Source organism: Talpa europaea (assembly GCF_964194135.1).
Source record: "Talpa europaea genome assembly, chromosome: 11".
Lineage (NCBI taxonomy): Eukaryota > Metazoa > Chordata > Mammalia > Eulipotyphla > Talpidae > Talpa > Talpa europaea.
Window position 1 is genome coordinate 99,182,876 of NC_140078.1, and position 26,058 is coordinate 99,208,933.

The 26,058-nt window shown below is 46.4% G+C and overlaps 1 protein-coding gene across 2 annotated transcripts in view; it reads left to right on the plus strand.

Annotated features, from left to right (window-relative positions):
* The window catches only part of TAMM41 (TAM41 mitochondrial translocator assembly and maintenance homolog), a gene marked incomplete at both ends in the record, with an annotated part of 30,353 nt that extends 5,455 nt beyond the window's left edge, over nucleotides 1-24,898 (plus strand). The window contains 5 exons of one of the 2 annotated variants that reach the window (XM_084247699.1): nucleotides 5,263-5,413; nucleotides 16,311-16,456; nucleotides 17,786-17,951; nucleotides 19,389-19,451; nucleotides 24,825-24,898. In XM_084247699.1, the coding sequence (XP_084103825.1) occupies nucleotides 5,263-5,413; nucleotides 16,311-16,456; nucleotides 17,786-17,951; nucleotides 19,389-19,451; nucleotides 24,825-24,898 (600 nt within the window). The remainder of the gene's footprint in view (nucleotides 1-5,262; nucleotides 5,414-16,310; nucleotides 16,457-17,785; nucleotides 17,952-19,388; nucleotides 19,452-24,824) is intronic. The other variant, XM_084247700.1, reaches the window with a different exon arrangement.
* Nucleotides 24,899-26,058: the final 1,160 nt, after the last annotated feature.

Genomic DNA, 26,058 nt, shown 5'->3' on the forward strand with positions numbered 1-26,058 from the left:
AAATGAAATTCAAAATTAGTAAATACTCATTTTCTAAGTTCCCCCCCCCAACCAAAATTTGTAGTTTGAGGGAAAGAATAATAAACATAGAATTAGAAGCCTTAGGTTTTGTTCACTCCTGCCACTTAGTAGCTGTTGATATAGAATTGAGCAGTTTATTTTACCTTTCTGGACCTTAGGTAATTGACCTTTACAACAGGATAACAGCACTGCCCTGCCTGCTTCCTGGAGGTGTTGAAAGGTAGAAGCAGATTGGAGTGCCGAGAGGTGCACAGGTGGCTCAGAGTCAGTGGACCCAGGGTTTGGCTCCCAGTTCTGACCCTGCCACCTGTGTGACCTGCACCAGTGACTGAAGCCTGGGGGCATCTCTGTGGATGAGGCTGGTGACACCCACCTCAGCAGGCCCTGGAGAAGTGCTCAGCTTTACATGCGCTTAGGAGACACCCAAGAAATAATCTATCTCTTCTCTCTGTTCTTGCTTATCTCAGATTTATTTTTAGATAAAATGAGAATACTGGGTGTGAAAATATATTATTTTCTGTACATGCATTATGCTTGGGATATTTCAAAAAAAAATTTTTAATGGGCTTTAGAAAACCAAAACGCCATTATTGTAGAATTTAAGCTCTGAAAATGACCTCAGATTCATCTGAGTGTCTTATATCCTAATAAAATAAAAACAGCAATTTAAGACAAGCAGTAGCAGCTGCACTCATAACATGTAAAACTTCATTTTTCAGACAACTTGGAAGAAGAAAGTGTTACTGATACATGACTGTCCCTCAGGCTTGTAAACTTCTAGCACAAAAAGACTAGGATGCCTTGAAATTTACTTGGAAGGGTTGAACATTATACCTGTAAAAACCAAATTGAAAGTCATAAATGGGGAAAGTAACTCTCCCACCTACTCCTGCCCCAGTTTCTTCATGGGTACCAATCATTAACCAGAGAATTCTCAGCCCTATCTTTAAGCAGACTATTTTTACCTCTAGGTGGCAGCAGATATCAGTCAAATTTGAATGAATCAAATGAAAAGAAAGGGTTGGTACCATTTTGGACCAAAAAAAAGAATAAATACCTTAAGAAAGAATTTTGAGAGGTGTGAATTCTTTGTTTTTATGTGTTTTAAAGGAAGGAATTATATTAAATTATATTGTCTAGAGCTCTGAAATTACCTTTCAGATAATTTAAATTACCTTTAAATTACCTTTCAGATAATACCTTGCAAATAAAAGAGACTTTCCAATCACTTGCAACTTAAGTCTTTAAAAGACATACAGAGGGTTACATGGGAGCATTCTGTGCTGTCCGTGCACTTTTGCTGTAAATCTAAAACTGCTCTGAAAAATAAAGTTTATTAATAATCATTTTTAAAAAGAAATGTAAAGGAGTACCTTGCTTTAAAAGATGGACAATTCTGGTGAGTAACTAAACTTCATACTTTACCATTAGCTTAATCAGCCCATTTTTTAAAAATTAGTACAATCTTAAGGTTCTTAGTCTTATACCAACTCATTATTCCAAGAAAAGAGCCATAAAACTTGAAGTATTTGATAGGACCTTGTGGCTAATCTTTTTTTAATTCAGAACAACCACTCTCAATATTAGTAGTCATTTCCCTAATTTTCTTGTGCTTTTGCATTTTGCTTTTACTATATAGATAATTTGCCTGAAGGTTTTAGGTATTCACACTGACCTACAACAATATTTTTGCTCCCTTACTGAGAGGATTTGAATGTATTGCAGTGTATTTTCTCTTTTATTTGCTTATAATAAAGCTTTGTAACAGCTTTATAGAGACAGTTCACACACATTACAATTCAACCATTTAAAGTGTACAATTCAGTGGTTTTTAGTCTATTCACAGTTTTAGCCATCACTATAGTGTGGCTTTATTGATTTTCTTTTTGTGCATAGAAAAATACCAGCAGTATAAAAGATCCTTAACATAGAGTCGGAAAACTTGACTTACTAGTCTTGGCTCTACCCAGCTGTGAGCAAATCTTTGGGCCTCTAGCCTTTGAAATGCAAAGATTGAGCCTTTCATTCATTTACTTATTCAAAAGACAATGAAGTTTCTTCTCTGTGTACGCCAAAGGAATAAAAAGACACCACACTGCTAGTTCTGGCAGAGCCCACAGCCCAGCAGGTAGATAACGGACAAGGTCTCATCCAACTCAAATGTTCACTGCTCCTTCTTCGTCCCCAGGCAGCGACCATTTACAGAAATTCTCCTTTCCAGCCATTTGGAATAGGCAACTTCTCTGGAAAGTGGCATGTGGTTCGTAGCGAGTTTTTGGACTCTGTTCGTGCTGTGTTCTTTGTGCCGATCCAGCCACTCTTTGCAATTCAAGTCCTGTCTCCATGTGACTGTATTATGGAGGAGCTCACATGTGACTTTCCCTTTTTTCCTATCTTGAAAGGTACCCACAAATCTCTGAGTTGGGCTTTTGAAAGCCCCTCCAAGCATTGCCCCCTTCCTCTGCAGTAAAGACTTTCTCCCTGGCAGAAGTGTGAGTGCTCTCTGCGCGGTTCAGGTCGGGGCACCCCCGTCAGATACAAACAGCTATTCACAAATCTGAGGACTTTCTTTTTTTCCCAGGCCTCCCTGGCAGTGTCCCAGGAGTTCACTGGCTTTTCACTCTGAACAGCAAATAGCAGTGCTGCTGAGACAAGTTCCTAGGTCACCCTACACTGGAGAACCAGATCAGCACAGTACAGTCTTCTGACATTTTTCTTTGAGTAAGGATACTTTTTATTTTCTTTACTCTCTTGAATAGCAAACTATTGCTTTTTCACCACTTAACTAGAATAACTTTCTTGGAGAACAAGGGGTAATCGTTGCATAGGAAAATTTCCCCAGACTTACTGTGGCCTGCCTTTGCCTGTTTGATTTGTTAGCTTAAAGTAGCTTCTAATTCCATTGAGTTTCTGTAAAAGTTGCCAAAAAACCAGAGGGTGAAGGATTATTGGCCAGGAGCTGGTGATGAGGATAAAGAGTGGGAACTGTGAAGTGAAGAGGCTTCATGGGTTATGGAAATAGGGGCCTGGTCCAGGCCACCACCTCTGATGGGGAGATCATTCAACCCTCTGGGCCTCAGTTTCCCCATCAGTGTGATGGAGGTGGCCCTCCTAGGTTCATGAGTCCTTATGGGGCACAAGGTTTGGGAAAGTTACTCAAGGAACAAGCAGAAGTTCTATAGGATCTTAAAATTTGTCTTAATCACATTTCAAGGTAAGAAGTTCACCAGAACAGGTCCCTAACTGAATGCTTGAGCATAGTTCAAAATACCGAGAGCTGGACTTGCCAAGAATAGGGTGTTACCCTGATTTTTGCAGCTGAGTCATGCTACCGTGGGCCTGTCTTGCTCCTGGCTGCTTTTGGACTTACTTTCTACAGATGATCGCAGTGATAGCGAACTCACCCAGGCACTGAGAGGCTTAATTGAGCGCTATTAAGTCCTTGTAATTACAAGGGAGGAGGTGGCAGTGTTGAGTCAAGTGGTTTGCCTAAGCCATACGCACGGTGTGCATGTTACAAAATCCTCTGCAGACTTTTATGAATGTTCATCTGTTTTCCCTTAGAAAAAAGGTAGGGAGAAGAGTTAAAGATAGAATTTAGCTTCTTAAGCCTGATTAATAAAATAGTTGTTTTATAATACTGCTTTTTATAATTCATCTTAAAAATAAAGAAACGACTTTGGGATGAATAGCACTGTCCTCTTTCCTTGCTTTCTAATAAAATTTTAATTTGGTGTTTTGCATAGTATGTGTCTTTTATGTGCCATCTTAATTTTGTGAGAGGTTACCTCTATTTAACAAATAAAGACAACTTAGGCTGTGTTTTTTAAAATAGGAAGAACATTTGGTCACAGTGCTAAATGGTTTATACATCCCAGATTTATGGCAGTCCTCATTAGGGACTTCTAGACCTTTTCTTTGTTTAGAAAATCAGAAGCATCATGATGGTATAAAGACAATGGCAGGTGTGTATATGGGCTCGACTACGCCCAAGAGTGATCGGGCTGCTGTGGACGTGGCATGGTTCTTGAAATGTCCCTGATCAAAAGCATCCATGTTCCTGGCAGCCTTGTAGAAAGGTGCATTCAGGCCTCGTCCACAAACTTGGGGGGTGGGCCTTAATAGTATGTGTGTCAGTTAGCCCTCCAGGCAGTTCTGATGTCCTTAATGGTGAGACCCACCGGCCCAGAGAAACTCATGTTGTGCACCCAGAAGGACAGGCAAGGGGCTCCCTTCTGCTGAGCATCCACAGGGAGCATCTCACCAAACCATATGCCCACTGTCACAGAGCCAGTAAAAGATGGAGCTGGGACTTGAACATGTTCTTCTTTGAAACCAAGAATCTCTGCACATATTTTAATGGATTGGGGGAAAGTCAAATGAGAAATATTTTTATTGACCAAGGCGTTCACTAGTACATGACACACTTTTCATTTATTATTTTGTGCGGTCTTTGTCACTGATGCACATGTATTATCCCCATTTTGTAGATTGAAGACTTAAGTTTAAACAGGTAAGCTGCCCAAATGTCACTGATGCACATGTATTATCCCCATTTTGTAGATTGAAGACTTAAGTTTAAACAGGTAAGCTGCCCAAATTCATGCAATTAGTAAATACCCAGGTTGAGCCCAGACCCTCCCCCAAGCCCATGCTCTCTATATAGCAACTCATTTTCACTTCTTTCTTAGCCAAGTTCAAAATCAGCTCCAAATAGACTGTCCTCAGGTTATGTGTGGACAAGAACAGAGGCAAGTACTTCTTTCCTTAGAAAAGTACTTTCCTTAAAGTACTTACGCCACTTGCGCATCAGGAAATTTATGAAGAACAATGAGATGATAAAATTTTAAAATACCAAGGGATAGTTATACCATTTATTCTGACTTATAAAGCCTGTGGTGACTTTCAGAGTGACCCATTTCTGCTGGGTCTCCCCCATGTGTGCAGGAGATGTGGGTGTTATTACATGTTTTTATTGAACTTTTTGACCTTTTACCAAAATCCTCTAGTGAGTTTCCTCATGTGAGAGAAGCAGATTTGTGTATGTGTATTTTCTTCTGTGGTGTGGTTTCTCTGACTTGAGCATAAAATAGGAAGCTCTGGGGTTGCCTGCTAGAGTGACTGTGTGTCTGTTGGCCTAGTATTCCCAGAGCTAGGGACAGTCCCAGTACGTGTGCAAGTCCTTACCTTGAGCAGTGCTCCACTTCTGGGGTTTTTCATCTGAGGTTCTGCTTTTGTCAGGTGAAAATCCTAGCCATGAACGAGAACATCATGCTGAGGTCAGCCCTTGATAGAAATCTGAAAAGCGCTGTGACCGCTGCCTTCCTCATGCTCCCTGAAAGCTTTTCCGAAGAAGACCTCTTTCTAGAGATCGCTGGGCTCTCCTACTCAGGTGAGTCATGGGTATCCACATTTCCTGCAGGATGGCAACCTGTCCCAGCACCTTGCCAGCCTCCCGCGCTGGGCTCTGCGTAGAGTGTTGAGGCTTCTCCACCTGTAAGCCCGGTGTAGGTACTGCGAGAACCCCAGGACCTGCCTCTGGTCTCCTCTCTGCATCTCTACCTAGAGCACCCCAGGGGAATCTTTTTGTCATTCATTTGTGTTTTGAAACCACTTCAAGCTTACAGGAAAGTTCCTTTAATAATACAAAAAATTCCCCCACCTTCCCTTTCCCAGCCTTAACAGTTTTAAGCTTTCAACACATTTATCACTCCATAGCAGTGTTGTATTTTTCCAGCATCCCAGGGAGACATGTTAGAACACACAACTGCTCCCCGCCCCCCCGCCCCAGACAGCTGGCTTAGGGGCCTGGGGAAGGACCCAAGAATCTGTATTTCTAGCAAGTTCCTAGGTGATGCTGATGCCCTTCCCAGCTGTTCTCTAGTACATAATCACCTGTGTGAGGTATTTTTTCCTGAACTATTCAAGAGTAGATTTACATGTGTCCCCTTCAGCTAGATACTTCAGTGTGTTTCCTAACAAGGACTTGCATAACCATGGTGCAATTGTCAATTTGGGATATGCCGTCCAGGTAAGTAGTATATTTATGGAATTAACAGTCCATAACTCCAAACATTGTCAGTTGTCCAAGTATGTCCTTTGTAGTATTCCCCCTCAAGTGTGTGACCCAAGCAAGGGTCACACCCTCTACTTAGCTGTCTCTTTCATCTTCTAGTCTGGAATGCTTCCTGTCCCTTTCTTGGTCTCACAAGACAGTCACAGTTTTGAAGTCTACAGACCAGCAAAGTCTGCTCCCAGCTCCATAAGCAGGCTTTCCCCTCAGGCTGAGCTTCCACTGCTTCTGCTCACACCAGTCCTTCCTGAGATGGCTCAGAATGGTGATTTTCCAGCTCCACCTCTTCTCCATATTAGGGGAAAGCTTTCTTCCCCATTCATCTCACAAAGGGCACCTTTGTGGGCGGAGATGCAGAGGGTCCTCTATTTTGCCCACCCCACTCCCACCTCCATTTCTCCCCATGTAACCCATGTCAGCAGAGGGCTAAGTGGGTTCTAGTTTTCTGTATATTCTAAACTTCGACTTGAGAATTTTATCAATAACCTAATTGTTTTCACCCATTTGCAGACTCTCTTAAATGGGTACTTAGCCTGTGGCCATCTATAGTGATCCTTGCTATGCCTCCTGAACAGGCCGTGTTTTGTCCTCCTAGTTTTTCTGTGCTCTGAGACGTGTTCAAGTTGTTCAGCAAATACTTGCTGACTCAGAACAGTGCCGTCATCTTGTCTTGCTTCATTTAATGTTTCTTAAGGGCTGCATCAGACACACACAGGTTGGTAGGTAGGCTGATGAGTAGGTAGACATGTAGGTGTGTAGAGAGGTAGGAAGAGAGATAAGTGACCCACTTATCCCACCACTGAATCCTCATTGAATAAGTGACCCATTTATCCCACCATTGAATCCTCACACAGCAACCCTGTTTGTTCAGCAGACACGTGTTGTATGCCCTTGTGTGCTGCCTTGTGCTCAGGTCCATCAGGATATGACTGAAACTCCTTCCTTAGTCCATGCCCCTTTGGGAGAGACAAGCCATAATGAAGCCACAGGGTAACTGCAGAGTAGTGGGAGGAGAGAATAAGTAGGCTAGGGCAGGCTGTGTTTACCACTGACAGTTGGGGGGCCCTGCGGTGGCGCTCTCTGAGCTCAGGTCAGGGAGCCTTCAGGAGCGTTCTGGGCTGTGGGAGCCAGACTGTTCAAGAACGTGAGCTGCTGCTTCCCAGCCGGGGTCTGGGCCTTGCGTGTCTGGCTCTGCACTCCTCCGGTGTCTCCCATTTCTCATCTAGTCGCCTCTTGTTTTCTTGCCATTTTATTATTTATTGCTTAACCCAAATTTGGATCAGAGAATTTGGCCAAGTATCCTGTATTACTCATCTCAGTGAGGTTGACTTTTCACTGCAAACTACCTAGGACATAGTATACTTGGCCTGTCCTCTCCAAAAAGAACTGATTCTAGCTCCATGCTGTCCCAAGCTCACAACTGAGACATTTCTAGAAAATCTTCTATATGCCAATTGTCTAGAACTGGGAACATTTTCCCTTTGAAACAACATCATCTGTAAGGGTTGTTCCTAAGCCAGGACACAGTATAATTGATGGTTACTTAGTCTGTAATGTGATGGAGCTGGACTAGAATCTAGAGAATAGAAGGATGGGCTCTCCTAGTACAAGGCCTGCCCCAGGCTGTAGAAAGGAGAGCTTTTCCTCCTGCCTTTCCCCAGCTTCCAAGAACCCAGTGTCCTGGAGTCAATGGGGTACTGTCCCTTTGGCAAGCCACTGTAGCCTCCCAAACCCTCAGACTGTTCCAGATTTCAGCTTATCCACCGTTCTCATTTTTATTTACAACTTTGACATTTACAAGAGAGAATATGTTGCCCCCTGACCTGTAAAGTTCATCATTTCTCCCTGGAAAGGGACTGGTGGGAGAGGGGAAAGAAAAGTGTCTGCGTTATTGGACAAGTTCCTGCCAGTAATTACTGGCAGAGACAAGATCTGTCAGTAATACTGTAGTAATAATAACCCCCTGAGTTTTATATAGTATTTAAGGATGACTTTGACTGCCCTGGGGTCAGTATTTATGGCAATATTGTTGTAAATGATGGTGAGAAAGGAGTAGGTGGAAGATGAGAGCCTGCAAAATTGGGGAGGAGAACGCGTCCTGATCCTTCATTTATTCTTAGAAGTCAGCATTTAAGTAAACAGAGAAGCAAAACCAAGTGAATTTTAAAGGGTCACCTTGAACTTTGTTATGTAAGTACAGAGTATTAAAATGGCTTATTTTGGGTAATGATCCTGTATATTTATCAAATATCCCACACCTTACAAAGAATTGGAGATAAAATTTCTACTCCAAGGAACTTCACGTTAATAAACACCCATCATCATGAGTCATGGGGGGACTTGAAAAACAGCAGGGGACATGAAAGCACAGGGCTTGTCTGGGGAAGAAGAGTAGATGGAGGCGCCTAGCCCAGGGCTCATGGCGGCGCAAATCACATTTATTATTGCGCACTGGCAGCAGCTCTCATTTCTTTTGGTGGGATAACTACTTTTATCCTCATGACAACCCTTTGATTGGGGTGCTCTTGTCGCCCCGTTTTATGGATGGGAAAACAAGCCCTGTCTCTGATCACTAGCCTGATAGATCAGTAGCCGGTGGAGCTAAAATTTTCATCCACACTTGTAACTTCACGATCTCTGGAGTTTTGGAGAAGAGGTTAGACCAGATCGGGGAGGCAGGGCGTGGGGTGCATTATTTGATGCCAAGTCAGAAGAGAGGACAGCTGACGATCTGGCCACATCAAGGAGTCCTGGGCACTGAGATGACCTAAGGTTGCTGTGGAAGTTATTTTGCCAGCAATGTGCAGGAGGGAGAGAGACTGAGAACAGAGGAAAGTGTTCTTTATTCACGAAATCATTGCTAAAGTCTTCTAGCCTGGACACAAAGGCAATGAAGGAGGCGTGTGTGGTCACAGCTGCCAAGACCAAGATGGCCACAAGACTGGTCACCTTCCTCAGGAATGCCTGGGTCAAGGATGCATCCTTCACCATCGGGATGCTGTGGTGCCTGCATCTCCGACCTCTCTGCAGCCTCTGCACCAAGTATGCCATCATCCTCACCAGGGCACGCCCTGCAGCTACCCCGTGCCCCCCGCCCAGGGTGATGGAGACATGCCCAGGGCTGCAGCTTGGGGTGACTGAAGAAACTGTGAGCAGTGACATGACAGAGAACAGACCCCTGCCCTGCCCTGTTTGTTTTTACATTTATAAAATGTAAAATGTAAAAAACATTTATAAAATGTAAAAACATTTATAAAATGTGAAAACCAGACAAAGAAATGGAAGCATGTATCAGGCAGGCCTCTGCTCTGGTGGGGTTTTCATGCCAGCTGAAGAGCTCGCACATGGTGGCCCTGGAATAGGGCAGAAAGTGTCACCAAGGAAGTCTTCTCTAGGCGGTGGCATCTGAACTGAGCACCCACAGCCGAGGACCCAGAGGCTCGCCATCCAGGCAGAGGCCACCATTCCTGGCACTCGGCTGTAGAACCCCACTGTGGCTCCTAGTGGGCGCTTAGTGCTCTTGCGGAGTGTGACGATGAGCATCCGAGCCAGTAAGCACTTGAACAGCGCATGCGAATAATCAGCATTAAGCCCTTTACTCCTCAAATATCCTGTGTTGTATTTTTAAAAATACTTTAAAAAATAATTTTTTAAAAAAGGTATTCACTGAATACAGCACTAGGGAAGTGCTTAAAATCCAGGACTTTGGGGCCTCCCCGGTGGCGCAGCGGTTGAGCGCTGGGTTGCGAAGCTGCCCGCGGCCTCTGCGGCGCCGGTTCGATCCCCGGCTGCTCCCCGGCCACCGGAGGAGGATCCCACATGGCACGCAGACCTCTCCTGCCGCCCGCTGCTCCCCTCAGCAGTGTGCTTTGGTCCTTCTGCCTGCTCTGCTCCCTGCTCTGGCTCTGGTGAATTCTCTCACCCTCCCATGCTTCTGACTGTGCCCAGTGCATGTATAAACAAAACAAACAAATAAAATAAATAAATAAAAAACATGCCTCTATTTAAAAAAAAAAAAAAAAATCCAGGACTTTGGCTTCTGACTGCCTGGGTTCAAATCCCCGCTTCCTCTCCATTAACTTTCTTATCTCCTTGTGACTATTGTTTCATCTCTAAAGGAGGATTGTATTTAGATTAAATTAAATCATACGTGAAAAGCAGGTAGCACTGCCTGTCATGTAGTAAATGCTCAATAATATCAGCTGTTACTCTGTCAGGCACGTTTCCACTTTTATTAACACAGCAGCTTGATGTAACAGACAACAGAGTGGACAAGAGTCTGGCTAGACAGCGTGCCCACTCTGCAGAGGGCCTTGAACCTTCCTGAACTCTATTTTTCTTAACTGTAAAATGGAAATAAACTGTCTCAAAAAGAGGTTTACAATAAGTTCATATGTGTAAAAGCCCCCAGCATCTTAACTCGTTGGTAGCTGGCACTCACAAAAATGATTGGTCCTTAAGAAATGAAAACACCTTCAGGCTTTCAGGAGAGAGAGAATGAGTTTCTTTCAATGCCAGATTGTCTGCACACAAACGAGCTACTTCTAGGAATAAGACAAAGCAGTGAGGAAGTTGCCAGTTGAATGATTCTTAGAGAAATAAATTAGATATGGGTACCAGCACCCTGTGGTATGAGCAAATGTCGCATTTCTGGATCCTGGTAAACGCCAGGGAGAAAACTTTTCCCCTGGGTGAGAGCTGCCAGCGCTTACCCTGCAACCATCAGACCAGACACCCTGAGCCCTGCAGGCAGCACCCTTGGATACCTGCATCTGGGGACTGGCCATCGCAGGAGTGCCACACACGTCTGCCCACTCAGCTCTAGCTTTCACTGCAGCTTCCGCTGGATCGCCTCATGCTCTGCAGTCACTGGTGATTTCTGAGAATTAAACACTCCTGGAGAGACAGTACTAAGCAGTGACTCCAACATTTAAGGATTATCTACTGTGTCAGGTGTCGTTCTGAGTGTTCTGCATGTGTGGACCTATTTCAACCCTGAAACGTGTAAACTGGTTGCTATTACTGCTTTTGTTTACATTTGAGCACTCTGAAGTCCAGAGAAGTTAAGTGGCTTGTCCTGGGTTGTAAGCACCACACTGAGATCTGGTTCTGGGATCCCGGCTCTCAGTTCCTCTGTTGTACAAAGGGTCTGTCGTGGCAGGTGTCCTCCCTGGTTCTCAGCTGGGACCCTCTTCCCCCAGATAGCTCCCCTCCCGCTCCCCATTGTCTTTCTCTGTTCGTGTTTTCCACTTCCACCCTCTGAAATAACTGTAGTATTTTTGTTTGTGGGTTTGTCCTGGGCCTTTGTTACACGCCTGGAAGGCAGGGGCAGGGACATGTGTCTTGTTTTGCTCACCGTACCCCAGTGCTTATAATTGGTGCCTGGCATGTGTGAGGTACTAGTAAATAAAGAACAACTGTAGGCATGATTATGATAGTGGCTCCTTCCTGAATCAGTATGTAAACCTGATGCCTCCTCACCCTCCCTTTACCCAGCCCTTGTGTGCTCTAAAGTGTGGAAAAGAAAACAGTGATTCAGATTTATAGCACCATGCACATGCCTTTATTATTATCTCACGCTCCTCCACATGTTTGTGTAATACCATCACTTTTCTGCAGCCATGGAGATATTTTAGAGGTGCGTTTTGAATGCTACATTAAGACGACCTTCTAGAAATACTGCCTTAGTCATGCAAAAAAATTAAATTAGGCTCCTAACTCACACCATACACAAAATTAACTCAGAATGAATTATGGATGTAAGATCTAAAACTATGAATTTCTTCAAAGAGTGACTCAGGGTTAGTCCCTGGTTTCTTAGACACCAAAGCACAAGCAACAAAAGAAAAAAATAGATAAATGGGATTGTATGAAAATTTGTGCCGAAAACAATCAAGGAAGTGAAAAGATCCAATAAATGGGAAAAATATTTACAAATCGTGTATCCAATAAGGGACTTGTGTCTAGATTATATGAAGAATTCTCAGTGTGCAGTAAGACAGAGAACCAATTTAGAAGTGGACAGAGAGGACTTGAGTGGACGTTTGTGAAAAGGTCTGTGGATCACCAGTAGGCACAGTGGTCAGGGACTGCCGCTCACAGCCTCCTCAGGTTCCAAGCATGCTGTCGTAATTGGTGTGACTTCCATCTTTTTATGGCTAGATAATACTCCCTGTATATACACACATATATATATTGACACCAAGTTTTCTTTATCCATCCCCGTATAAGCATTTAGGATGTTCCCACAGCTCTTGGCAGTTGTAAGTAATAGTGCGATGAACATGGGGCACAGATATCTTTTCAAGATAGTGATTTACTTTCTTGTGTATAAATACCCAGAAGTGGAACTGCTGGATCCTGTGATAGTTCTATTTTTAATTGTTTGAGACCCCTCCATGCTCTTCTTTATAGTAGCTATAGCAATTTACGATCCCGGCCACAGAATATAAGGGTTTTCTTTGCCACTTGGAGCCTCCTGTCTTTGTGATAGTAGCCACCCCATCAAGTGTGTGGTGGCTCCTCATTTTCATTTTGATTTCCTGTATGATTAGCGGCAGGCCACACTTTTCATGTACATGCTGACCATTTGGATGTCTTTTTGGTAAAATGTCTATGTAGTTGCTCTGCCCATTTTAAACCAGATTTTAAAAAAAAAAAATTTGAGTTATACAAGTTCTTTGTATTTTGTCAATATTAACCCCTCATCAGATACATGATTTATAAATACATTCTCACATTCTGTGAGGTTGCCTTTTCATTTTGTTGATGGTTTCCCTTGATCTGCACCCAAATATTTGTTGAACTGAAATAACAGCAGCATTGCAGTTAGAGGAGAATGAGTTAGACATTAAAAACTCAGAACTTCCTCTCCTGTCTATCCCTGTTTCATACAAACATCATGACACCATAATATCTGCTGAACCTTTTACAAAGCATTCTCTGGTATCTTAGCTTTCAATCTACAAGCAACCTTGTGAGGTCAGAATGTTAATAGCCATTTTGCAGAGGAAACGGACTGAGAAAGGTTAAGTAACTTTACTCCAGACCCCATGGGACATTGCCAGATTTAAAAGCCAGGGCCTTCCCCCTGTACATGCAGCCCCTCAAATTCCTACATTTATAATCAGGTCCCTAAAAGTTGGTGGCATCCCTGAATCTCAGAGCAGGCCAGATGGTTTGCAAGCCTCTGAGTTTGTCTCATGTCAGAGTCAAAAGAGAAATTACCATTCTGGTTCTCCATTATGTAATGTAGTATCCAGCGAGTCTCTGGCTTGAGCAGCCAAGAGTTAAAACCACCAGTGGAGGCACAGAATAAAAGTCAGCAGTCAGTTTTTCTCAATCCCTGTGTTTTGTTGTAAACATATCTGGAGAGGTAAGAAAAATTGATTCTTATGATCAGATGCTGGTTCATGCTGTGCCCATGATTTTGTTCATTTTCTTCGGAGGAAACAGGTAATGAGCCTGCCTGCTTGCTGTTCCTGTGACTGAGCTAGTTCTGCTGCACAGCAGTTGGGGAAATTCAGTTCAGCAGCCATTTGTTGATGTGCCCAGCAGGGCGTGAAGAGCAGGGGATGCTGGGCTGCGTAAGCTCCCCCGTCCTCATTCCCAGAGAGTCCCTGGAGTCATCTAGGTCCTTTAATCGTGGCGTGCACTTGTTCTCTGGAGGATTCGGATTAATTTGCATTTACATTTTGGTAAAATGTATTGTCACTTGGTCAAAAAGTTACTATCTAATATATAAGAACTTTTTGTTTGTTGAATGTACAGAAAGAGAAGAAAGGACACAAATATTTAGAACATAGCAGTGATTACCAGCTACACTTTCTCTTTAAGCCAACCATGTTGATTCAGATTTTGAGAACATTTCATCCCCTACTAGAATCCATGTGTAGACTATAAATGACAGCAAAAGGATTTACACAATTGAAAGTGAAGCCAGCTGCCCCTCCATGCACATTTGCCAACTTACCATGTCTTTGCATCATGGGAATTTATTTTAAAATGTTAGAAGTAATATACCAATTTGACAGAAGTGAGGGAAAGAGGAAAATCACAGGATATAGGAAAACTAGTCAGTTAAAATGTCACTTACCCTGAGACTGAGGGCAGGTGGGCAAGTTACTGATGCACCTCCACCCCCTCATCTGTAAAACGGGGAGGAATTAACACCTTTATGAGATATTGCCAGGACCAAACTGGTAACAGATACAACCACACACATACACAAACCCACAATAAATGTGTAACTTATTAGAGCAAAAATAACCATTTTTATATATTCCCTTTTACGTATTCCCTTGTCTTTCCTGTTTTTTTCTTTCTTTTTAAAAAGTTGTTTTCTTGTACTTTTCTTAACTGAACGTCATTACATCCTCATTTCCCGTCTGACTATGTGTGGTCACTGTGATGTCTGGTGGTGGGCCTGCTCCCCGTTGGGCCTTGTGTACTGTCAGTTTGCGCAGTCCTCTGTTGCTGGACATCAGCAGCATCCACAGGACTTCAGGACTTACACTTCACTAAATTCTGTAGACCCCGGCACGTTCACGTACTTCCTGGGAAAGCCTCAGCAGCTGCTTCCTCTCTGTGCCTGTGCTGCCTCGATGCTGAGTGGGGACAGAGAGCATCTACCAGGAGGGGAGCCCTGTGATCAGAGGTGGGGACGCAGAGAACCCCTGGCCAGCACTCAGGACCCATCTCCTCTTCCCTCTGGTGGAGCTTGCTTCCTTGGGCCAGCTCTCCAGAGAGGGGGTTTCTTCCTTCACTGTTTCCCGGAAGACCTTAGCTCTTTACCATGTCACCAGTGTTATGTGAAAGGACCAGTTTCTCTACACCCTGACTGGTCATCCCAAGTGTAACTTCCCCTTTGAGATAGTGAGACAGAGAGTTCCTCCGTATATGGGCAGTTTGTAATGACCAGGGCTCACTCACTGCCCTGAACCTCAGACCTCGTCTCACAAGGGCGGGAGGGGGCCCAGCTTTTTTCTAAAGCTTGCCAAACTGTGGCAAGCTGATCCTTTGAAACTGTTGTTTTCAAGTTGCAGCACCAAATTGCAGCAAGTTGATCCTTTGAAACTTAAAAACCCAGTAGCGTATTTTATTCCTCACTGGAGTACATGCTGTTGGGTATCTTTTCTTCCCAACAAGCCAATGGTTTGCTGTAGGAAAATCTGGGTGGCAGATAATTTCCATGATCGCTTCCCCCCTTCAGAGGAAAAAACTGACAAGGGTGGCCACGTGACCTAGTTTACCCAGGTTATACTTGTTTATAAACCAGTTTATTCTCGTTTAATTATCATCATGCCCCCTTTACCCTCAAAGTGACCTAGTTTGGATATCAAATTATGTTATCATGTCGTCCCAGGGAATTCCTCAGCAACTGGGGTCTCTGCCCCCCTGTGCCACCTCACTCCTCCCCTGAGCAGCTTTCTGTCTGTCCCCCAAAGCTTTCAGCCACACTGCTCTCCCCAAGCTGCCCTGGGAGGCCCCCACATGCACAAGCCCCTTCACAGTGTTAACCCAGTGTGCCTTCTCCCAGGTGTTGCCCAGTGATTGTGCTGATGATTGCCAATGCTTAGGCAGGGCACTTTAAATTTGTTTCAAAAGTTGCTCTTTGTCTTTCAGAATGATTTATTTTGCAACTTAATTCATCCCACAGGCAAACATGAATGTCCTCATTTCTCACCGCTTGCAATTTTAAAAATTCTATCTGCTTTCAAGTTCATCTTAAAGGTAATGCTCTTCTTGCCAGGATGTTTAATACTCGTACTCTTGCCCTTGTTAGGTACAATAAGATTATCTTCATAAAAACCCTCAGAAACCCTCCCATGAGCACGCTAGGCAGGGCCCCACCGCTCTTGTTCCGTCTCCAGAAGGGACCACAGGCAGGTTCCACGCACAGGATGGACATTTGTGACATAGAAGCTTCCACACTGGAAAAAATGAAAACAGATTAGCGTCTCAGTGGAGACACCTTTGCACTTGGGGGGCTGTGTGTTACCCGGCACAGGGGCTTTCCAATGTCTCTGTCTCTTTCCCAAACAAGGGCCCGCTTTCCTTGAGTGACATGTTCCCGGTTTTCTCAAGAAGGGAAAAACATGTTTTAAACAAGGGTCCTGCCAGGTTGAACAAGCTCAGGACAGATGTGGGGCGGACGTTCATAGCTGAGATTGTGGGTTCTCAACAGTGTCTTTGTTACTCTGTTTGTTTTAACCAGGTGACTTTCGGATGGTGGTCGGAGAGGACAGGACCAAAGTGTCAAACATTGTGAAGCCCAACATTGCGCACTTCCGTGAGCTCTACAGTGCCATACTGCACGAGAACCCCCAGGTGGTGTATAAAGCCCAGCAAGGCAGACTGGAGGTGAGCTGCGCCTGGATGTGACTGGCAGGCACACCCGTGAGGCGCGGGCTGGGCTCCTGACTGCACCCACAGGCCCTTGTGGCCCTACAGCGAGCCTACCACATGCATGCAAGAGTTACATCTCCGCTCTGCTGTAGTCTGTGGAGTGTGCAGTGGCATCCTGTTGGGGAACTGAAAAAACATGCATACCGCCGTTAAAGGTGGTGCAGAGACACAGAATGAACATGTGCTGGTGGGCAAAAGGCGGTGCTGGTGGACTTAGTGGACCCACGGCTGCCACACACCTTCATCTTGTAAAACACAACAAAGCCAGCGCCATCTCTGAGAGCACAGTAAAATGAGGGTGCCTGTTTGTTGTTTCCGAGGCCAGGGCTTTCTTAAGGAGAAAAGTGAGGCAGTATGACTAGTGTGGTGCATTTATGTTGTAGAAAGTAAGCTTTGCATGTAAGTATATTCTTCCGTTTATTTGGAATAATGCTCACAGGTCACACAGGACACCAGCACGAAGGGGCTCCCGTGGGAGGGGGGTCTCTTGACCATGGAATCTTTTTTGCCATTTGAGTCTCATGGTTACCTTTGGATTCAGAGGCTTCCACGTCTGCTGGATTCTTTCAAATATGTTTTATTTCTGTACTTGTCTTTCATCTTGATGTCTTTTAGAATAAGTTAGGAACAGAAACCCCTGGTGTATCATATACCTATTTAAGAAATAACAAGTTTTATTGATGCAGCTATTCATTCATCTTTTGAGGGCCTACCACATGCCAGGGGATTTAAGGTGAATAAGGTTAGAATTTGTCATCAGCTTATTCTTTCAACTGACAAACTGCTGTGTGGTATGTAAAAGTCCTGAAGGCAGGACAGTTAGAGCCGCCCTCTGCCTGGCCATGCGATCCTGCCGTGTGAGTGGGGGGACTGGAGCGCAGGGCTGGCTGTGGCTTCTGCGAATGTTCCAGGCAGCCTCGCTTCCTTTTGCTGCCGTGTGAGTGGGGGGACTGGAGCGCAGGGCTGGCTGTGGCTTCTGCGAATGTTCCAGGCAGCCTCGCTTCCTTTTGCTGCTGGATTGGAGACAGAAATTTAAAAACCGAGAGTCAGAAATTGATCCTTAAGGGGCATCTATTCTTTTCTTGTGTGGAAATGAGATGTTCTAAGAAGCAAATTGACTTTTCTTCAGGGACTTCGAGCCCCGAGTCCTTCGGCGTGCAGTGTCAGGGAGCAGCCACTTTAACTCGCTGCCTGCTCTGGGGCTGGGTTCACAGGCACAGGTGATTTGTAGAGTTCAGAGCACTTTCTGCACACACTTCCAAAGATGTTTTCTTTTCCCCTTAGATAGATAAAAGCCCAGAAGGACAGTTTACTCAGCTGATGTCGTTGCCCAGATCCTTACAGCAAGAGATCAATCATATTATGCACTCTCCTGGGAAAAACAGAGATGTGGAGGAAACTCTGTTGCAAGTCGCTCATGATCCTGAGTGTGGAGAGGTGGTGCGACTAGGTGAGTTGGTGACCTGGACGTCACCAGTGACATGGGAGAAGGTGCTAGCGCTCTGGGGCGTCTCCACATCTCAGCGTCCACTTACTTGGAGTGGAGTGTTGAGAAATACTGCTGTTTTCAGATTCCTGGTCATGAAGTCACACTCAGGGGGAAGCAGTGTTTCTCTTGGCCCCAGGAGCATAACTTCTGGAAGTTATTTCAAAGAAGTGTCTGTTCTTCATGGTGGTCAAAGGCAGGTGGCAGGTGGAAAGAAAGGAAAAGCAGGTGGCCCTTTGGAGGATTTTATAGCCTCCAGAGACAGCTGTCCTAAAGTAGCACCGTCCTCACTGGCCCCACCTCAGGTGTCCTCTCTGACACGGACCCTGCCTGCACTTCATTTCCAGGCCTCCCTAACATTTGCCAGAAAATCGGACCCTTATCTTCAGGGAGCATTTCTACTGTGGTGGAAACGGTGATAGATGAACTCAGTCAGTAAAGAAATAATTATGAAATTAAAAATCACCACCTCCCTGAGGGTCCTGGGCTGTGGCCTTGTCCTGTGCACCTGCTGCCCCAGGACCCAGGCCGCTGGGGACGCTGTTGGGGTCAGCTGCACTGGCTGACTCTGCATGCCCTGGCTTGCCCGGGGAACTGCCCCAGGGCATCGAGCAGTGTATCGGTCACCAGGTACCTGTGCTGAAGCTGAAAGTGGAGGCAAAGCATTTGTTGTTTTTCATTTTAACAGGGTCCTGGGCCCTGTGTGAGCCCTGCTGCCTTTCTGAAGGGTGTGATGGGCTGACCTGCGCTCCTCACTGAGAAATCCTCCTTGTGTGTTTTCAGAATGAAAACTCTTCTTTTTCCACATCTGCCTTAAGCCCACTGGAAGTTGTAACATGATTGTGAGGGTCACCTGGCCCAGCCCCTTTTGAAGGTGAGGTGACCATGCCTGGAAGGCTGAGTCACTGGCCCGTGCTCGTCACTCACATAGCGGCAGTCCTCTCCCAGCCTTGGATCATGACACCTTTTTCGTTGTCACTCTGACAGCAGGACAGAGTTAGATTTGCTGGTTTTATTGAGTAACTGGAAAGAATATCTTGTTTCAGGGGCCTCCCCCGTGGCCCTGGTGGCAGCGGTTGAGCGCTGGGCTGCGAAGCTGCCCGCAGCCTCTGCAGTGCCGGTTCGATCCCTGGCTGCCAGCGAGGGTCCCACATGGTGGACAGACCTCTCCTGCCGCGCCCGCTGCTCCCCCCAGCAGTGTACTTCGTCCGTCTGCTTGTTCTGCTCCCTGCTCTGGCTCTGGTGAATTCTCTCACCTTCCTGCGCTTCTGACTCTACCCAGTGCTTGTATAAATAAATAAATAAATAAATCTTTAAAAAAAAAAAAAAAAAAACCAAATACCTTGTTTCAGGCATTGAAAGTGTTCAGGTGACTAACATCCTGGTCGATTCTCCTCATAGGACTCACAGCGATCGTGAGACCATCAAGCGTGAGACAGAGCACCAAAGGCATTTTCACAGCTGGTAAGTGCTTCAGAGAACCCTGCTTGCTGCCTGTGGATTGAGTGGCCCGGCGCACTTGTCGGGCTCTGTGTCCTGAAGTTCCTTCTGAAATGTGGACCTTGGTGGTTGTGAGCTGGGACGTGCAGTAACGTACCTCCCAGGGCACAGCCCTGGAATTTGGCATCTGAGAAAGGCCTCAGGAGGTGCTGTGGGAAGGCGTCTGCCCCTCCAGGATTCCTGAATAACTCCCAAGTCCGGGTTTTCCCCTCTAATTTTTATATTTCCGATAGTGACACGTGCATGTCATTGAGAAAACATCAGGACCTCACCCTTTCCCACCTCATGCCCTCCTCCGAGTCACTTCTCTTTGGCCGTTTCGTTTTCAGCTCCAGTTCTCTAATGGCACTCCCATCGCTGCATCCCTGCAGATGTAGCCATCCCCTGCTGACTCCACTGGAGCGGATGGATTAGCGCTCTGCCCCTTCACCCACCCTCCCACGCCCCTCCTGGCCCCTGGTCCCCCCATGTGGGTTGTGGCTTTGGTCAAGTCGGTCTCCAGAGTGGACACTGTGTGATGTGTTCATGTGTTCCTTCCTTCCCCTGCCAAAGCCAGCTTTTTCTATGGATTGTCAGCACCTGTCTCCCCTGGGGGGTGGGGCTGGAGGGAGCCTCCATCTTGTCTCTGTACCGCATGTCTCTTGCTCTCATAGTACACGTGCTGATTTCCAGTAGTCTCCTGAGAAGGGGTGCATGGGAGCAAATTTGGTACCAGGTGTGCCTGAAAATGTCTTTAGTCTCCCCTCATACGTAGTGGAGACTGAGGCTGGACATAGATGAGAAACCATTTCTCCTGAGACTTGATATCGTTGCTGAGATGATCTCACGGCCAGGGTTGCTAAGTCCAAAATCATGCTGAGTCTTAATCGTGTGTATGTTCTGTCTGGAAGCCCCTCCACTTTCCCCGGGCTCTGAGCTCTCTCAGTGATGTGACCTGTCCTTGTCTTTATCTGGGCATCCTCACCCTGGCGGTCCAGGAGCTCAGGCAATAAGAGTCTAAGGCATTTTTCTTCTTTCTTTACTTTCCTCCCTTGTTTTCTCTCTCCTCTCACTGGACTCCTTTTGTCCAGATTTTAGATGTCTGGATCTCTAAGAATGGTCCTTCAGTTTTCTTTTGCCTCCAACTTTTTTTTTATCTCCTCCTTTGACTCTCTTTGTCCTTTCATTTTACTTTCTTTTAAAACATGCTGCTCTTATTTTATAGACTTAATAAGCATTGAACACGTCTTTATGTCCCATATTGCTAAATTACCCTCCACAGTGCTTTCATCAGTTTATAGTCCCACGAGCAGAGTTCTCACTTGTTTCTCCCCATTATTTCCAGCACTTGGCATCATCAGATGATTGCCTTTTCTAGTTCAGTCTTTATGTGGCCAGCTAGGGTGCCGTCCTTCCTGCCTATAAGAAGTTCAGAATCCAGAAGGGTAGACAGCGCCTTAATAGAGACTTGCACTGCTGGGGCATGAATGGCACAGAGGTACCTGAAAAACAGGATGCTCCTGCAACCTGGCTGAGATTATAGGGAGCTGGCACAGCACCACTCTTAGCGTCTCACCCCAGAGGCCTAGACGCAGTGCTGAGGGTTTGGCCCCACAGACACCGTGTTGTCCTCCTGAATCTGAAGACACAACTATACACCCTAAGAGTCAGTAGCACATGGTGCTGTGTCTACTCAGCTAAAGGCCTTCTACCCGGGGGTGCGTGGCTTTGCATTTCCACTTAAGACAGATGCTTAGTCTGTGTTGCCGCTGGCCTGGGCTGCAAAAAGGAGGCACTTTGTTTGGATGGATGGTTTGGACCGTTCGTGTGTACTGTCCGTGGCGGCAGCTCCCTCGCGGCAGTCCTCGGCTGCGGCTGGATGCTCTGGGTTTTGCTATTTCGCTTCCTGTGCTGTAGGTATTATTATAATTATTGTTGGTTTTATTTAGTTGCAACAGTGGTGATGTTGTGGGTTTTTTCTTTTAATTCCTTTTCGTTTAGAAATATACACTGAGATATATATTTACAGAGGGAATGGCAGGCTGCCTGAGATTAGCAATAAATGTGGTGAGGGAAGTAAGCAGTGGAGCACAGCCGGGCCAGGAGTTAATATGTGGGTAAAGCTGGATGAAGTTACATGGGGACAATTCTTTCATAAATTTGAATTTTTTTAAATCTGTCATGATCTGCTCTTGTGATCCTTAACCTGAAATGACCCTTCATCTTCTTGCCACTTGCCAGCAGAGGGCAGTGGATGGCACCCCTCAGACTACAGCCCTGGTGGAGGTGTCCTGGGCACACGATCCCAGGCGCTGCTGCTTGCCCTTCCTTGTCCAGATGCACACTGGGTGGTGGACGTCCTGAGGAGCATCTGCCACCTGTGATGAGGACACAGAAGTGGCCCAAGGGATGAGCCCTTTCCAGTTCTGTGTTCACTTCCTTCCGCTCTGGCTTCCTGATAGTCATGGGTGAGGAAGACCATGGCCCGGGCACCTTCACATTCAACTTGCCCAAGGTCCTTAGCATCAAGAAAGGAATTCAGAGTTGACTTGGAGGGCTGAGGGCAGCACTGCAGGGTTGCAGGAAGACTGAAGGCCATAGCCGCCAGATGGGGCGCGGTGGTGCCTGAGCTGGGTCCTTGCAGCACACGTAGTGTCGGAGATGCAAGCCCTCTTTCAAAGGCACTAGCCAGGCTGGGTGATTGGGAAGTTATGCGAAATGAAAGAGGGTCAGAGTCACTCCTGGGTTTCTGGTTCAGGAAGCCATGCTTGTGGGAGGAGGACGAATTCAATTTTTTTAATCTTGCCACATTTTCCCCACCTGGCTTTTCGGGTCAGTCAAAAATAATTCAGGGCCAGAGGTCTGTTTACCTCTCGAGCTTCAAAAGCTTCAACTGAATTAACGAGACAGGTTTAGTCTTGTTCCTAAAAAGGGTTCTGGCCTCACTGATCTTTACCAGCCTTTCCTGGAACATGACAGACTGGCTTGATTAGCCTCTGCCTCTGGTTTCGCAGAACCAAAATTTTCTTCCACTCGTTGGCACCTACGTAGGTGTATTTAAAGACAAGCACTTGATAACATTAAACCTTTTTCTGGTGATGTACTTAGTTAAACCTTAAAGTTCTTAAAATAATTTGCATTTTTATTCATAGATTAACTATACTTGGGGCTTCCTGCTTTTTTTCTTCTCAAGATCTGGAGTATGCACTTATGGGCAAGTTGACACCTCACACCCCTGCTCACAGCTCTGCTCACCTCATGTCCTGTCTGGACACAGGTCTCTGTCGGATATGTGTAATGATGAGGTTCTCCCCGGGGGCTGCCCCTGCGCTCCTCCCTGCTGTCGGGTGAGAGGAAGGGCTTCGTTTCTCTTTATCTCATCCACCCTTTGGTTTTGTCTTCTATGGTGAGCAGTGTGTTGTGACCTCCCAGCAAGGTGTTGTGTTCTCCACCTTTGCTGCAATTAGAATATTAAGGCAAAAGGACTCTAATCTGTTGGGTCTTCGCTTTGGCATCATGGCTGCCTGTTAAAACCCCACTGAAACCTCGGGTCTGTGCTGGGGTGGGAGACGCTGCTCATGAACCACCAGCCATTCTGGAGATGAGGAAATGGAGGCCCAAGAGGGTGTCTCAAAAAGTTGTGGCCTGCCTGAGACTCGAGCCTCGGAGCCTTGACTCCCACGCCAGTGCTCTTTCCCCCGATCCCTGCCCAGGCTGGCTGAGGCCCTCTGACTGCAGAGCCACCGGAGGAGACTGTTGCCATCAAGAGAGGTGCTGTCCCCGAGCAGCAAAGGGTGGCTGTGAGTTGTCATGTGCTTTGTGTGTGACCCTGAGTGCTTAAGGGCCCAGAGTCCTGGAGTAAGGTTTTTGAGGTTGAGCTGGGCCCTGGAAGGCTGGCACATCTCAACTGTGACTCAGTGCCCAAGGGGCTGCTGTGCTAACCTTATTGTCTGCAGCTCCCTGGGTGCTGCTGGGCTCTTGATTGGTTCTAGCTAGAATTTAAAAAGTGCCTTATGTAATAAGTTTCCAGTCTCAATGCTCCAGTGGGCGAGGTTTACCAGAGTGGTTGCTCCAGGGAGAAAATTAAAAGGGGTGGAGGCAGGGGAAGGACTCAGAGCCTCTTGACTCGGCTCTGCCAGTTTGCACGTTGTCAGGAGACAAGGCTGGCCGGAGTTTCTGGCGGTGTTTGCTAATGATTTAGCTGGTACCCAGCCTTTCACCTGCCACTGCCTGAGAGAGCCCCTTCACAGCTCCCAAGTGGACTGAGCAGCTCACCTGTCGTAGCACCAGGTATTTCAGGGTATTTCACCCAGACCCCAGTGCCTGCAGCCTCTGGAGCCGCTCCTGTTACCTGCTCTGCAGTGCTCGCCCCGGTGTAAGGTGTACTGTGGGTACCTCTGTTCCCATTTCCTGGGGGCAGAGGCTAAAATTCAAACTAAATGACCTCATCCTCAGCACAGAGGAAGTCCAGCCCATAATACCATCTGCAGATAGCACCCTGTGAGATCTGACAGGCAAACAATATCCCGTTTGTTTCCCCATTTTACTTCTTTCCATGAGCCTCTCCAGTTCCGGGGGGTACTTGTGATTGAGTACCTGGTAAGCGCTTAAGATGAGGGTGCTTGGAGATCGATACCTGAATGAGGCACACGTGTTCCATCTTTTCAAGCCTGTTTTCTGAGCACCTACTGCGGGCTAGGTACTGTAGTAGATGATGGGGAGCAGGGTGAACAGAACAAGATCCTCAAGATCCTGTCCTCAAAGAGTTCTCCCAGTCTCGGCAGAGGGACCCTGAGTAGACAGACCAGCCCCACACATTGTGGGCAGCGGCGGTGCTGTAGACCCGGAGGAGCAACTTTGGACTGGCCCAGGCGTCTGAGGAGGGCGCCTGTCCAGGGGCGGAGGGTGTGGGAAGCATCCACTCTAGGCAGGTTGGTGGCGTGGCCTGCGCTGCAGCAGCAGTGAGCTGGGGCTGGGACGCAGGCTTGGGGAGTGAGAAAGGGACCAGGGACACTCGCTTCAATATGGCCTGGTCTCTGTCCTTCCTTCCTCCTCCTTTTTAAAAAAGCATTTCTAGACTCACAGACTGCTAACGTGCTCTCAACTCGGAAGCTTCAGTTCTGCCGCTGACCCTCACTGTCTCCACAGCCGGCTGCATCAGTCTTTCCCCCACATTGACCACGTGACCTTTAGCCTCTGGCTCCTGGGGTCTCTAGGCCCCAACAGTCAGATCAACTCACCCCTACTTTGCTCCAAAGATAGTGTCTGACCCAAAGGGTCAGAATCTCAGAGAAGCTCTGGCTGAGTGTCTATGCTGTCTGCCTCAATTTTCTTACCATCTCATCATTTCTCTTTTAGGCCTGAGAAAATCAGTGGTTTATAGTTCGCGAAAACTACTTAAAATGTGGAGAGGATGGCTGTGGAAAACATAGTAATTTTTCCTGCTTTTATATACAAGTGTGTCCATGAATAAAGTGACCCTTTTTGACAGAACAGCATTTGTTACTTTGGCCCATTGCTTCAATTTGAAGATGCCCTGGTTTGAAGAATACTTTATTTTTAAAATGTATTCGTCAGATGTCTGTCCAGATGGGACCCAGAGACCTTGGAGGACACATCAGAGGAGAAGAACCCCTCCTCACATACAGAACCACCCGGGCCCTGTTCTCACAGAGGTTAGCTGTGCCCTGCATTTCTTGGTCCAGCAGAGTCTAGACCAACTGTCGGTCGTCACCCACTGTGGACATGCAGCCCTGGGGTGGCTGCAGGGGAAGGGTTTTTCCCAGGGACAGCTCACACGTGTCCTGTCAGTGCTTTCCGGGATCCAGGCTTTTATGTTTCTCTTTGTTCTCCATGAAAGTATGCAGCACAGTGACATGGGGTGAGGAGCCTGGGGTAGACCGCTGGCCCAAGCTTTCCCTGTTGCAATGGTGAGTGGTGTAGCATAACAGGAACCCCACAATGCCTTCAACATAACCCTGGAGTTAGCTTGCATAACCCTGGAGTTCGCAGTGTGGTTGGTCTCTGAACTGGTTGGATTCAGCAGGTTGACAGAACCATCAAGGACCCAGGGTCTCCATCTTTTCTCTGTGCTCTTCACCAATTTGGCATCATACATACCAAGGCCGCTGCCCTCAGAGCCTGAGACCACTGGCACCAGCTTTGCGCTCCCCTTCCAGATTTGGGGAGACAGAGGTTTCCTGTCAGAAGTGCTCTTGGAGATCGTTCCCACAGCCCGCAGCAAGCCCCTGTCTGGTTTCAGTCAGTGGTAGCTGTTATTGTTGATATTATTTCCTTTGACATGTCTTGGAGAATCTTTTATTTACTGCCCTATAAAAATAACCAGTTGACTAAATAAAGAAATCTCCCTGATTTCTGGCCAGAATTCCTTGAAACGCTGTTTCAGAATTTACAATCGTCTCATGAAAAGCTTGATTCCCAGGGCGCTTCCCTACAAATAGAGAGCTGTGGCTTCTAAACGTTTTCCTTAATTAGCCAAGTGACCTTGGAGAAGGCTTTGAATTTCTGACCAAAAGCTCATGATTCGGTCCCAGGTCATCTCTGCCACAAATCAGCCAGAAGGCATCGGGTG